This window comes from Vicia villosa, unplaced genomic scaffold (genome assembly GCF_029867415.1).
Source record: "Vicia villosa cultivar HV-30 ecotype Madison, WI unplaced genomic scaffold, Vvil1.0 ctg.000107F_1_1, whole genome shotgun sequence".
Lineage (NCBI taxonomy): Eukaryota > Viridiplantae > Streptophyta > Magnoliopsida > Fabales > Fabaceae > Vicia > Vicia villosa.
In genome coordinates, this window is record NW_026705018.1 from 254,106 (window position 1) to 269,372 (window position 15,267).

Consider the following 15,267-nt stretch of genomic DNA (forward strand, 5'->3'; position numbering starts at 1 on the left):
TGGGCATATCTGCATAAAAGCGCCAAACTTGTGCATAATTCATGACATTGCATAAAAGCACCAAACTTGTGCATAATTCATGAGATTACAAAAAAGCACCAAAAGTGTGCATAATTCATGACATTACATAAAAAGCACCAAAAGTGTGCAAACTACATAAGTTTCAAAATAGTTCCAAACTTCATTGCCAAATTAGAAAACATTACAAAAGAGCACCAAACCTTTACATATTAGAAACAACACTTAGATGCATAACATGTAATTTCTAGAGATCATAAATTGATTTCTTCTTTGGAGCCTTCTTAGGAGTAATTTTTGGAGACTTCTTTTTAGTAGTTTGTGAGGCATTTCCATCTTCTTCTTCAGTCAAGCACAGAGGTTGGTCTGGGTCAGAACCAGGACCTTTGAAAGGTTTTGGTTTTTAAAATCAATTCTCCTTAATTCTCTCACTTGACCTCTTTCTCAATGGTTTGGTTTCATGTTTGATCTTAGCCTTGCCCTTGTTTATGGTACATGTTGAGCTGACACTTAAAGTTGTTTCCATCATCTTCTTCTTCATATCAGCAGTGACTTCACTTGTCTTAGTTGGCATAGCTGCAACATTTGCTACAGTTGGATCAGCTGCTTCACTTGTCTCAGTTGGCACAGCTGCAGCATTTGTATCAGTGGGCTCAGCTGCAACATTTGCATCAGTGGGCTCAGCTGCAACATTTGCAACATTTGGCACAACTGATCTAATTTTCTGCAACATAGAACAACTTACAAAAGAACATACTAGTTACATTCAAACCCAATATACAATTAACCATTCATGAATATACAGATAATATACTAGTCACATACCTTTCTTTTCAAGGCATTTGGATCTTGTTTCTTGCTCTTGCATGACTTTACATTATGTCCAATCTTGTCATACTTAGTGCACCTATAAGAGACACCAGTTAACCTTCTCCTAGCACCTTCCTCACCAGTCTCCCTAATTCTCAATTTCCTTGGTCTACCAGGTCCCTTTTTTGTAGCTAGGAGGTAAGAGCTTTTCACCTTCACCTTCACCTTCACCTTCAACTGGCTTTAGTTGAATGTTACTGCCAGCATGGGAAGAAATTAGTCGAATGAGGATTGGGATGCAATCTGGGCGACTGCTTGTCACACTTTACGATTTTGGTGCAATCAAAGGATGCATAATGACTCTTTTGTTATGCCCTAAAACCTGTTGAATTTCATTCTTGCAAAGATCAAGCAGTACAATGATTGTGCTGGGTTGATAAACAAAAGCATGGTTCGCCATAAGAGATTGGTGCTGATTAAGTGGAACCCGCCAGAGAAAGAGTGGGTGGCGTTGAATATTGATGGTATCGTTTTAAACTCAGGGGATGCTGGTTGCGGTGGAGTGTTTCCCAACAGTTTAGGGATTTGGATTGTTGGCTTTGTGAAAAATCTGGGCAAATGTTTAGTGTTGGTTGTGGAATTATGGGGAGTGTGAGAAGGTATACAACTTGCCAAGGATAAAGGGCATACACGCGTGGAAATTCAGACGGATTGTCGAGAAGTGCAACAACTTTTGGCGCAGATCGAAAAAATATGCAACAAGGCTCGAATTGGATTTTTAGAATAAGGAAAAACCTTAGTAGTTTTGATGATTTCGGACTGAAGCAAATATTTCATGAGGCAAATGAATGTGCTGATGGATTTGCAAAAATCGTAACCTCCTAATTTCGAATATATATATATATATATATATATATATATATATATATATATATATATATATATATATATATATATATATATATATATATATATCGCTTTAATAATTTGGATTTACGCAAAAATCGTAACAATATATTAAAATGGAGAAAAAATTATAGAAATTTTAAAAGTGACTTAATTTTTTTTAGATAAAATAGAGGTTTATTAAAATTTGGTAAAATATTATTTTTGGTCTTGTAGGTTAATCTTGAAATTTATTTCTATATTAGTTTTTTAACTATTTATTTAAGATGTATTATGTTAATTTTTTTTCTAATTAATAACAAAATTAACTATCAATTTCTGAGTTACGATTTCTGAGTTAAACACTTTTTTCTTTAATTAAAGAATCAAGCTAAACGTCAAAATTAACATATTAAAACTTTAACTAAACTCTTTTACAAAAACTTTAACTAAACTAGCCTGGATTCCATGAATATATATTCGTTTTGAAAAGGAATAAAATTAAAACTTAGATCTAGGCGAAGAGATGTGTTTAGACAAATTTTGCTTCACCCTTAGTTTTAAATTTTGATTAAAATCATTTATTTTTTTTTTTGACTAAAAAGATATTCATTCATTCAAATTGAAAAATACATCGATCATTATAAATTCAAGATCGCTAAAAATGGAAAAAGGTGAATCTGCAAACAATCTTGCAACAACCAGGTTAATAGCATACAACGGCAAATTGAAAGTGCCTTCAAATATGACAAAATAAAAGTCACCAGAATATTCATACTTCTGGATCTGCAACATTGACGCCCAAGTCTTCCTCAAATCTGCAATGATTTGAAGTAAATGTGTCAATCTGAACCAACAAACACCGTACTAAGACGGGAAAACCAACAAACACCGTACTAAGACGGGAAAACTAACAAACACCGTACTAAGACGAGAAAACTAACAAACACCGCACAAGACAATGAAAACTTAAAAACACACAAAAGAAGAAGCAAATCTATATGGATAACCACTTATTTAAATAAAAAGAGAAAGAAAACGGTGTTGAGGGAGGGGTGATTTCTAGCCAAAAATGGGCAAAAACCACCCCTACGTTGGAATAATGAAAAGAGAGAAAAGTTTAGAGGAGAGAAAAGTTTAGAAAATATGAATTTTTTTTATTAAATAACTTAATTGATTAAAATCATTTACTTAAATCTAACTAAATAAAGAAATTCAATACGTATTTTTTTGCAAATAAAATAAAAAGGATAACGATAGTGCAAAACTTCAAATACAGAATCCGAACCCCCAATTAGATTGAATGTTACATTTGGCACGTGTGTTCACAATGATTGATAAAACAAAATCAAATCATACATAAACCCTAATTCACACTCAAACACAGCAAACAAACACCACCGCAACACCCCCAACAATGGCTCCACACACTTGTTCAAGCAACTCATGTTTCCAATCCTCATTCACCTATAAACTCAAACCCACCCAATTCAACAACCAGCATTTTCCCCCAAATCTTCTTTACCGTAGATCCCTTACACCGCCAAGCGCATCCCTTAAAGTTGCAGCACCCAACGCAAGGGTGGAGATGGGGAAGAAAACCAGAGAGGTGATTGAGGATGAAGCCAAGTTTTTAGTGGGTACTTATGCGAGGGTGCCGGTTGTGCTTGAGAGAGGGAAAGGGTGTAGGTTGTATGATGTTGAGGGGAATGAGTATTTGGATTTGAGTGGGGGAATTGCTGTGAATGCGCTTGGGCATGGGGATGATGATTGGTTGAAAGCGGTTGTTGAGCAAGCTGGTGTGTTGACTCATACTAGCAATATTTATCTCACTGTTCCTCAGGTATTGCCAACTTGCATCATGCTGTATCGTTCTTCTTCTGTTTTATTTAGGATTATTTGGGATTTATTTTGGGTACTAATTTCACACTGAAAGTTAAGTATTAATTAGTTAAAAAGTTTTTGACTTTTGCTTTTGCTTTTGCTTATAATAATGATCATGATTTAAAGTTTCTTTTTTGTTGTTGCTTATAATAGTGACATGAGAGAGTGCAGTCTTTAATAGTAGAAAACAATGTTTTAAAAATCGTTGAACTATTCGGGTCAGTTTTTAAGACATAGACAGAAACAGACTATGAATCACCTACATGCAGACACTTACACTGACATGTAGATACTAGTGACAATTTGAAAAAATGGAAGTGATGGAATATAATGTGTATATGCATGTGCTAGTGTCATGTCGGTGTTGGACACTGATATATGTCGGACATAGTTCACAACTTTTTAAATCTGAAGTGTGAACTGAACTGCTACTTAGAATAGAGGAAAAAAGAAAATAGAAAATGTGTTCGATATTTATAATTTGTGTTGTGGTGTTTGGGTTTCATAGAAGGTTACATATCGTGATGTTCTGTTGTGTTTGTGATGATTTGTTTGAATGAAGGTAATAGTTGTTCTTTAAAACATATTAAGATGTTCTTTTTTTAAAATAGTTGCTTATAGTAAATAAATTGGAAGTTGCAAGCCTTTTTGCCTAAATAATGAAATCTTTCATAGCTCTAGATGGGAGTGATGTAGGAAAGAAAGATGCAAAGGGAAAAGTAAAGGAAGTGAGAAAGTGAGAAGGTGAGAAATGTGATGGAGATGTAGTAGGAAAGGAAAACAATTTTAGACTGGAGTGATTGAACATGGTTCTGACTCTTGGTCTACAGTGATTTAATGGTAAACTGCATGCTCTATAGCGAAACTTGTCGATTGATTATCATTATCAGACTTTAGTAAATCTTAAAGATTATGAAGTTCTTACAAGATGTTGTAATTCTATGGGTAGACCACTAGACCTGGTGTAGAAAAGAAATCCCAAATATAGTGTAATTTGCATTGTCCATACTTTAACGTTAAACAAGTAACTTGTTAATCACGTATGATGGTGTTAAAGACAGTCAGGGTTTAATTATGAAGCAATCTTTTGTCAAGCAAGATTTTAAATGACAATTCAAAACAACCAGTGAATGTAACTATGGGGTTCTTATGCCTGATCGTTAATTTTGGCGATTGCCAACCTTTTCCAAATTTTAAACGTGTAGCTCAACTTAATCTGAGACATTTATTTGCCTGATTTTATGTTTTTGTTAAGAAAGTATGTGAATCCCTATATGACTATAGAACTCAATTCCCTAAATTGAAATGCTGGAAGTTTCAGCAGTGTCTGTTCATACTGATAAAGCTGAACTTGTTGAGTAAGGATGTTAAGGTGGCAGGGAAATTCAAAAAATAGTTGCCGCCGTAAATTATTGAGGCATAAAGAAATTGAAGGGTCAAATAGGTTTTCATAAGGGAGAGTTGTTTTGTGCTTATTTTTCATTTAGAAATTTTAGGTGGACATTATTTTTCCAGTAGTGTCACACTTTAGGTTCTGTATCCCTACTTCACTCTTTGTATTTCCTTTAACAGAAGGAAAACTAGAATACTGTGAAAAAGGCCTATTAAGAATCTCTGGTTCTATGCAGATTTCATTTGAATATTATTTATGGCTGGTTCATTAATCTCTATGATTTCATATCTTGTAACTTTATGTTTGCACATTGTTGCAATAATGCTTTTTAGTTTTTATCTGTATCTGTTGTAATTTTTTTAAACCAATGCAGGTAGAACTTGCAAAGAGTTTAGTAGCTTCTTCTTTTGCTGATCGTGTATTTTTCTCAAACTCTGGAACTGAAGCAAATGAAGCAGCTATTAAATTTTCAAGAAAATATCAGAAACACAATTCTACTGAAGGGAAAGAGCCAGCTACTGAGTTCATAGCTTTTAGCAATTGCTTCCATGGAAGAACCATGGGCTCAGTTGCTTTGACAAGTAAAGTGCAGTACAGAACACCTTTTGAACCTGTTATGCCTGGAGTGACCTTTATAGAGTATGGAAATGCACCAGCCGCTGTAGAGTTAATTCGGCAGGGCAAAACTGCTGCTGTTTTTGTCGAGCCTATCCAAGGAGAAGGGGGAATATACAGTGCTACAAAAGAATTTCTACAGTCTCTGCGAAATGCTTGTGATGAAACTGGGACACTTCTTGTGTTTGATGAGGTATGTACACTATCTAATCTTGGCATCTGGTTGTATTCGTATGGCAGTTAATGAGCGTGCATCATTTTGTTTTTGATAAGTGTAAGGGAAAAATAATAACTAGAAACTCACATATGTAACCAATGCAAACATGCAACAATGGAATTTGTAGTGTGTTGATAACTTTTTATATTTACAATTGTTTCATTTGGCTATTTTTATTTTAACAGCAATATACCGTTTCTATGATTTGTAGGTTCAATGCGGTTTAGGTAGAACAGGATTTCTTTGGGCTCATGAGGCATACGGAGTCTTCCCCGACATTATGACACTTGCCAAGCCTCTTGCTGGAGGCCTACCTATTGGAGCCGTCCTCGTAACCGAACGAGTTGCCTCTTCTATAAAATACGGTGAACACGGAAGTACTTTTGCTGGAGGTCCTCTTATATGCAATGCTGCTCTTGCAGTTTTGAATAAAATATCAAATCCTAATTTCCTCTCTGATGTATCAAAGAAAGGACTATACTTCAAAGAACTACTAAAACAGAAATTGGGAGGAAATCCCCATGTGAAAGAGATTCGTGGCGTCGGGCTAATTATAGGAATTGATTTAGACGTGCCCGCGTCACCGCTGGTAGATGCTTGCCGAAACGCTGGCCTTTTAATATTGACAGCTGGAAAAGGTAATGTTGTTAGGCTTGTTCCACCATTGATTATAACAGAACAGGAGATTGAGCAAGCAACTGATATTCTCTCCCAAACTATCCATATTTTGGATGCCAATAATTCAAAGTAAGAGAAAGAGGCTTTATTTTCTTGCTGGAAGTTATCATGAAGATGTTGTGTTGTTTTTGTATATTGTATAATAAATAAGTGGCAGATGAGACGATTTTGCATTGATGCTTTCATTGTATGTCAGAAGGGTGTGTAGCTATTTTGCCATTTGAATAATGAACTGGTTTTTTATTTATCATTTCTCTTCTCCATGTTGTCACTTATCTATATCATTTATGGGAAAAAGTTGGGATTCTGATTTATGAAGAAGAACACACAAACATCTTTTTTGATATAACCTTTGTTTGATTCTCCCTCCTTCAAAAAGCCATACTACTTACTTCATTAAGGAAAGCTTGTAACTCCTTCACTTAGTTTCTTTCTTCATATACTTTATGTTTGATCACATCATCTTACTTTGTATTTTGCTTCAACAAAACCATACCTTATTTCAACATTTTATAATACCAGCATCTATCATGACATATAGTAAAACGAATTCCATTTTTTATAACCATTAGTCTAAAGAATCTCCTTCTTTGGTGTTAACTAATTATCAACAGTCTCATTTTTCTTTTTCTTTCTTTCCATTTTAATGTTTCAAATTACATACTTGTGTAACAAGTTTCAACACTCTTGTAAATTCAACAATGAACACTGCAACATTGCTTCCATCATCAGCCTTGCAATATTTGGCGTTTCCCCCACACTTCAACCCTAATTCTTTTATAGCATAAATAGAGGAGGAGAGGTTGTCTCTACAATCCATCCTACCTTTGTTTGAACCACAACCCTTATTCACAACCTCCGACTGCACCGTTGCCTGCATCTCTTAGAACGGCTGTTGAAACATAGAATTGAGGTACTTGTTTTGTTCAGCACTTCATCAACCAAGCTCATGGCTACTGAATATCCTAAGGCGAACAAGCCAATCCAGTTTTTCAGGGTCATAGTTACTGAAAATCCTTCACATTGAAAGCTTGTAAAACCTTGTGTAAGCATTTCATTTAGGTTCTTTCATTATCTTTTAACATCAGTTGTTTGTTATAAGCTCATCATGCATATCTGTTTTAATTATTTGACAGATGTTACGAATAAAGTTTGTGAAGAAATATGGACAAGGTTTAGCAAAAGTTATTTGTCTAAAGACTTCCAATGGGGAAAGTTGGAAAATAAATTTGGTGATCAATCATGGCAAAATATGGTTTGGAAAAGGTTGGAAGGAATTTGCACAGTATTATTCTCTAGGTCATGGCCATTTTCTGGTTTTTAAATATCAAAGACATTCCGAATTTCATGTAGACATCTTTGTTAATAAGTCTACGCTAGAGAGATAGATTACCCTCCCATAAGAGTTGAAGCGGAGAAGGTTTCTGAAAATGAAGAAGATTGTAGAACAAGTAAGAAGCGAAAGCTAACTCTTCCTTTGAATTTGGAAGCACTGGTTGTGCTAAGCATCATACTCACAAAACGAGCAAAGGTATTATTAAGATTCTTTTTACATGATAACATAAGTTATTAGCTTTTGTTCTCTTCAATTCATGTTTGCTAAGTCTAGTAAAAACATGAGGAAGTGACATACATTTGTATTAACATGAAAAATGATAATGAACTATGTGCCTTATAATGTTCCGTTTTTGCAGGAAAACAAGTGAATGCAACTCTTGAAACATCTTTTGTTCTTGTCATGGGTGTGTCGTATGTTGGAACCCGTTTTCTTTTGGTAAGTAGCAAAGAAACATTGTAAAGTATAATTAGAGTAGTTTATAATTGTAAGAGAAGTTAGTTAAGTTTCTATACATTAACATTTGCCTTTTATTTTGCTTGGCAGACTATACCTTCTGAATTCTGTGTAAGAAACTTTGATTTAGCCAAGAAGAAAGGAGACATTTATTTTCGAGTGTTGGATGACGAAAGAGTTTGGTCTGCACGGTACACAACCAGGATGGCCTCAAGAAGAATAAAGTTTGAAGTCACAGGTGGTTGGAAGAAATTCTCAAAGGACAATAACTTGAAAGTTGGTGACATTTGCAACTTTGAGCTCATTCCTAAAAACTAATATGATTTTTCAAGTTCACATTTTTAGAAAGACGGATGAAGTGAACGTAAATTGTTCAACATCTGCAAGTAAGACTAATTGATGTTTAATTTTCATTTCTATCTTATTGATCTCTTTCTCAAATTACTAAGAAAATACATTCTTCCTTTTTATGCAGAATCTTCTCAACAAAATGATGAAGCTACTACTCAGGGATAAAGAAAGCAAAGAGAAATCATCAATTATTTTCCTTGTGGTTTTTGAAAATTTGATGTTATTGTGTTGAATGAATTCTAGTTTTATTTGTAATTTAGCCTCATGGCAAGGAATGTATTATGATAAAAAATTTGAAGTTGATTATTTATGTTAGGTGCTAGACTTGTGTTATCTTTTGTTTTATGTTTGAATACCATGAGAAATGTCATGCTTAAACTGTTCTGGAATCTTTTCTTTTAAATATTTGAATGTCAGGCTTAAGTTGATTACTTAAAGTGATATTTGTTGAACTTTTTGTGTTGCCCTAATACTATGTATTATGTTAGAGAGAGGGAAGAGAAAAAGAAAAAGGGAAAGAAAGTAGTGAATTTTTTTATGGGTCATGCTAACATGTGCCCTTAAGAGCTAAATGTAGAAATTTTTACTTAGAAATTGTGCATTGTTTTCATAAATTTTTTATAATTAATGTGTTTATTACGTTTTCCAATACAAATTTACTATATTTAGGTTTCTTAACATGTTAGCTTTATCCTTTTTTTATTACTTGCATACATGGCTAAACCTCTATTTGGAAAATGAAGGATTTCAACAAGCAAGAATGGCTCATTCTTTTAGATTTGGTAAACTTTTCGTTTTCTAAAACTTTCATAATTAAAAAAGGCTGTCTAAATGAGTAGTCTGCAAATAATTCTCGTAAATATTTATACTATTAAATTTATTATTTTAGTATATTATTTACATGTTCAAAATATTTTGAACAAATCATATTGTAACTTAATTATTTTTAAGTATAAGACTTGAAATAAAAATTTGAATAAAAATAGTCATTACCAAAACAACTAGATTAAAATATGGAGATGAGAGAAAACTGAATGTGTAAAAATGTTAAAGAATGAATCTGAAAATTTTGCGCTAAAATAAATATGTTTCTAATTGAAAATAAAGAACATTCTTTAAAATGCATGAACCATCAACAAAGATGTGCCATCATTCCTTCCTTTCTAGATTACACAACTGTTTGTACTAGAATTTTGACAGCACTAAATTTTTGTGCCAGGATAAAAACACTCAATGCTATTTTCCTTGATCTTGAAGTGAAAATTATGAATCTTAACAGGTGAAATTCCATGTTGCTTATGTAACACCATCAACTGCATAAGATGACAAACAAAACAGAATCAGAGTGAGTTTATGCAATCCAATTTAATCGATAATACATGGCAGACAATGGTAGTTAGTTTGCTACATGAAATGAAACACATTGAAAATAGTTTGCTACATGAAATGAAACACATTGAAAAAACTCTGCACGTAGGATATCTGGCGTAAATGGGTGATGGATCAAGCAAGTGGTCATCCATGGTGACATCTTATTAGCATCGTCGCGATGGCAGATGTCAAGCAACATCAGCGGTTTAAAAAAATTAGAATCATATATTCAGCTTAAGTATGAACTTATTATGTAGAATGATAGAAATATACCTGTCCATGCACATCTTTTGCCAAGCCAGTAGCCAACGGTTCAGCCTTGACCAAAATGTCAGCAAGGTGCTCCATCTCTATGATAATGTCTGGCTTCTCTTCATTCAAATAAATATCCCTATGGTCAAGTGCAACGAATGCACAACCCTGTGATGGGAACAGATAAGTGAAGAACAAAAAAATATTGAAATTTATTTGAAAAACAGTCAAGTCAATGATATTTATCTTACATATTCTGATGTTAGTGTATAGCAATAATGCAGGAAGTCTAAAACATCATTTGAAGAGCCATTAGCAGCAACTTCAAGAAAAGAGATATCATCTATCATGATAGTGACAGATTTCATGTTGTCTTGAGGTAATGCCTTGATCACTCTTTCAATTTTCTCAAATACAGCAGCAAAACCATTGTGATTGGATTTTCCTTCATCTACTCATGTATAAACAACGATATTACTCAGTCAAGTACACAATCCATCATACACAAATGAAATGTCAACATTTTTTTTTGGTAAACTACCACCAACTAAAATCATAAAATATTAATATGGTAGCTATCCATTTTTTACAGCAGTTATGCATGGAATTAAAGCTTTTCACTATTTATTAGGGCTTGCTCTAAAAGTTAGTCATTTCTAATAGCTCTTAGGGGAGAAGATTTTCTGTTTCCGGTTGTTGTCTTTACACTCTCACTTTGAGGACAAGGGAAGTTCCGAGGAGAGAAGTGTTGATGTGATGAGAAATAAGAGGTGTGATGAAAAGTGTTAAGAAATGTGGTTAGGCCTAACTCAACCCTACAAAACCGGCTAGTAGGGTGAGGATTGCCCCCACTTATAAGGACATGTTCAGGCCATATATTGTCCGATGTGAGACTCTTAACAAAAAGAATCATAATTTAGAGACGTAGGGAAGTATTGGTTGTGATTCTGAAGACGGGTGTAATAATTACAGGAGGGATGCTGGAATAGGTTGGGAGAGATTAGGCTCTCTTTATCTGCCTAAGTCTATATTATCTTCTTTCTTTATATTCAGGGTCTGTTATCAATTTGATACTGCCCTCGATTCCATTAATATACAAATTTTCTATTTTCTATTTGGGTTCCTATCAATATGCGTTTAAATAAGATAATGGGATTAGAGAAGAGAATTTGAGAAAGTGGTGGGGCCTTTTGGACATATGAAGGCACATAGTCGCAGTCCCTCAAAGTTGTGACGAAGAGAATTTTCCCCTAAATATTACTCCCTCCATCCATCAATGAGTGACCGATTTTGTATTAAAAAATTGTCCCAAAATGAATGTCCTTTTTCAATTTTTCATACAATATTAATTACTTTTTTCAATTGTACCCTCTAATTAATACTACTTGCATCATTCCCAATTCAATATATTTCACTTTGCATTTATGGTAATTGTAAATCCGCCAATACTAGATAAGGATATTTTAATAAAAGCATTTTTCTCTCTTTCATTAGTGCAATTTTCTTAATTTCTGTGAAATGTTAAAATTGGTTGCTCATTGTGGGACGGATAGAGTATAACTAAGTGATAGGTTCTTTTCATGGCAGCCATTGACCTAGCAAACCAGATTCTAACAGACCAGAGCCTAAATGAATATGATATGATCATTTCAGCACCATAGTAAGCTTTTTGATTGTCATGAAGTTTGAGATATAACTCATTTGTCGCTTGCCCCAATGGTTTTTGTTTTTGGTGAGGGGTTGTTAGGGACTCCTATTCTATAACCATTTAGGAGCAAAGAATGGATTTAGGTTGTAACAACCTTTTTCTGAATGGCAAGGGAACATATAGTATCAAAGATAAAAGTGAGGGAAATGTATGGAAACGGCCATCTAGTTTGATAAATATCCAAGCACTTGGAGAACTATCCCTTAAAATCTAACTATCAAGGGCGAAGAAGAAAGCCACTTAAATACTCCACCTAGCATCCATACTACTCAGCGTGGGACTTGAGCGTATCCTATAATACAAATGTCCCTATCACAACACTGTCCCTGAGAGCCAGCATCATAACAACATCATAACGGCTGCAGTCTACGACGTTTTTTTCAGCCTTTCCGATCAACCCCTCCATAGATAAATAAACCTTACTGAGCCACTCATAATGAGGCACTAATACATACTAAATGATATGTACCAAGCACTTGAAGAACCCTGCATTAAAAGCTATCTGTCAAGGGGGAAGAACCAAACCACTTAAACACTCCCACAAAGCACCCTTTATTGTGGGACTTGGGCACCCCATGATACCGAAGTCCCTATCACAGTCACGGAATTTGTTGGTTTGTTGATTTTTGGGTTAGGAGGTTTTCAGACCAAATAGTCCTGGTATTCTAAATTTTGTTTTCTTGTTGTAGACTAATTTGTACCCTCATAATTAGAGAGTTTCAGTATTATCTTAAATAAGAACATGGTTCGTTCCTAATCATAATATCTTTGGATCAAAGGCTTCTTTTATTCGATAAGTTTTTTCTTTCAAAAATCCAAAGCAGATAAAATTTCATGGACAAGTTAACAGATCTTTAGATAAACCAATCAAATAACTTCAACCAATCCTAAATAACAGAGTATTGCAAATAGAATACTATTTTCCTTGAAAACAAATATTTTTTAAAGGTGACTGGCATTAAAACCAAATAAAGATAAAATGTTCAACCTACATGCAAATATAATGAGCTTGATTCACAAAGTTTGAAAAATCTTTTGAATCTAATTGACAGTCGATTTAACATCTATGAAGCACATACAACAAATACACGACACTAACACTGACACATTGATATCCATAATAATTTTGAAAATTGAATGCATTAAAAGTAATCATGCGTCAGTTTCGGACACCGACACTAACAAGAGTTTCATACACATCTAAATAATTATTTTGTAGATACAATAGTAGATTTATACTTGGAAGCAAACAATTTGCAATTCTTAGTTGCAACATGCATGTATTAATTGTGAAGCAAATGATAAGGATAAACCAGGAAAGAAATGAAAAATACCTGAATTTCTCACCTGGAAACTGCAACATAAGCAAATCAATGAAAAAGAATCTATTATTGTCTCTTTGAGCAGCCAAATTGCAACCCTAAAACAAAACCATAAAAAAAAAAAACAAAATTATTGTGATAAAATACGAAATGGAAATTCAGAGAGAGAAAGAGGAAGTTCGGAAGTTACAATTTTTCTGAGAATGCGATCGTAGTGGGAGAAAGGGTTGGAGAGGGCGAGGAAGATAACAGACGAAGAAGGGTGAGAAGAGAAGGTGCGCTTGAGGATATGGTGAAGAACGAAAGCGGCGCTGGTGTCGACAGTGTCTTCTACAAGGACGAAGCGACCGCAGAGGTTGTTGTTGTTGCTGTGAAGATCTAAGGATTCGTTCAGAAGGTTCAGTTCTTTGTGTTCCATCGTTTTTGGTTTGTGGTTTTTGCTTCTAATTCTTCTGCAACGAAGACTTCAATGGCGCTATGCTAATTATCACAAATGGATCCGGCGGATCGGGTATGACCGAATTGTTAAAGACCTGTGTTTGGAAATTTTTAAAAGTCACGGTAATACCGCACCTTTAGGTGGAAAATCACTTCCAAACGCACTGTAGCATAACAGAATTAAGAGTTTAAAGTTAGTGGAAAAAAAGTGGACATTAATTTTACATTTATAATCAATCAAAATTTGTAAGCTATCATGTCATATCAGTATTTTAAAATTAAAAATATATTTTAAATTTTAATTGAATACATGTCTCTTATTGATTGATAGTGTACAAATATTTTACTTTGTCTATGCATATTCCTTTTTCTCTAGAATTGATTCTACTTTAAAAAAATCAAACATTTCTAAATCAAATTCTACCCATTTAAAATTGATTTTGACTCTTTCAAAAATCAAAGAAAAAAGATGGTACACTGACGTCAACCAATGACAACCATGTATTAAATATTAAATTACTTATATAATTTAACACTTTAAAAATTCTAATTGAATGAGTATATAATACTTCTTTATATGAACGGTACACTATCATTAAACTCCAAAAATTAAACCAACCATACACTAAATCTACCAAAATACTAAATTATAAAGTTTTGTTTGTACAATCTAGTTGATTTATTAAATAAATTGAAAACTTCATATTTTAACTAATCTAATTGTTCAAGTAAAATTTAATTTTAGCTTAATTACAACTTTGGTCATTTTATTTTGTCTTTTTTACGATTTTGGTCTCCCTATTTCTAAAACTACGATTTTGATCTCCTTTTGAGTTTTCTGTTGAAAAAGGGACAAAAATAGGGACTAATTTTACAAAAATAAAAAGGAAAAATAGGGGGACAAAAATTGAAAAGAAAAATCTAAAAGGGACTAAAATAGTGATTTTTAAACTAGAGAGATCAAAATCAAGAAAAATACAAAATTGAGGGACTAAAGTTGCAATCAAGTCTTTAATTTTTATAAGAGTTTATATTTACATTTATCGATATTGTTGGGATTTAAGTGTAACGTGGTGCGTGTTTGTTTCATCAATATTGTTATAATAATTTGGAGAAACATGTGAATGAGATGGATAAAGTTGTTCTGCTGTGTGGTATGGGTGTGATTCATGAATACTGTCATAATAATTTGGATAGGATGTTGAATAGCATGAATATGGGTTAAGATTAGGTGTATGTGGTGAATACCCATGATTTAGATACAACTTTGGTGATGATGAACCAACATGAGTGTAACAAGGTGTAAAAAGTTCCCATGGAAAAGATGGAAAGGATAGTGTGGTAGGAATGGTGTCTATGGTGGAGTGGTATGGAAATGAAGGTGTATGATAAGAATAATCCATAGGAGGATTTGAGTACATGAATGAAAGCACCAATTGATAGGAAGTTATTCCTATCAAAACTATAATCTAGGGTTTGTAATAGAAAAGGGGAAGAATACTAAAAACTAAGAGCATTAAAATAAAGGATAAA

The 15,267-nt window shown here is 33.6% G+C and overlaps 2 protein-coding genes across 2 annotated transcripts; one reads left to right on the forward strand and one right to left on the reverse strand.

Moving 5' to 3' along the window:
• The first annotated feature begins 3,028 nt into the window (after positions 1 to 3,028).
• Positions 3,029 to 6,750, forward strand: LOC131624187 (acetylornithine aminotransferase, mitochondrial-like). Its single transcript, XM_058895152.1, has 3 exons — positions 3,029 to 3,556; positions 5,364 to 5,798; positions 6,034 to 6,750. The coding sequence occupies exons 1-3, from the start codon at positions 3,131 to 3,133 to the stop codon at positions 6,571 to 6,573; spliced, it is 1,401 nt and encodes a 466-aa protein (XP_058751135.1). The 5' UTR covers positions 3,029 to 3,130; the 3' UTR covers positions 6,574 to 6,750.
• A 2,887-nt stretch (positions 6,751 to 9,637) lies between these two features.
• Positions 9,638 to 13,875, reverse strand: LOC131624188 (elongator complex protein 6-like). Its single transcript, XM_058895153.1, has 5 exons — positions 13,487 to 13,875; positions 13,322 to 13,394; positions 10,518 to 10,717; positions 10,288 to 10,434; positions 9,638 to 9,956 (listed from the first exon to the last, which is right to left on the reverse strand). Exons 1-5 carry the CDS (start codon positions 13,712 to 13,714, stop codon positions 9,846 to 9,848), a joined length of 759 nt encoding a protein of 252 aa, XP_058751136.1. The 5' UTR covers positions 13,715 to 13,875; the 3' UTR covers positions 9,638 to 9,845.
• Positions 13,876 to 15,267: the final 1,392 nt, after the last annotated feature.

Coding starts and splice junctions, on each gene's coding strand:
- LOC131624187 (XM_058895152.1), top strand. CDS start 3,131: ATGGCTCCACACACTTGTTCAAGCAACTCATGTTTCCAATCCTCATTC. Junction 3,557..5,363: donor TTTATCTCACTGTTCCTCAG/GTATTGCCAACT, acceptor AAACCAATGCAG/GTAGAACTTGCAAAGAGTTT. Junction 5,799..6,033: donor CACTTCTTGTGTTTGATGAG/GTATGTACACTA, acceptor TATGATTTGTAG/GTTCAATGCGGTTTAGGTAG.
- LOC131624188 (XM_058895153.1), bottom strand. CDS start 13,714: ATGGAACACAAAGAACTGAACCTTCTGAACGAATCCTTAGATCTTCAC. Junction 13,395..13,486: donor ATCGCATTCTCAGAAAAATT/GTAACTTCCGAA, acceptor GTTTTGTTTTAG/GGTTGCAATTTGGCTGCTCA. Junction 10,718..13,321: donor GCTTATGTTGCAGTTTCCAG/GTGAGAAATTCA, acceptor ATACATGAGTAG/ATGAAGGAAAATCCAATCAC.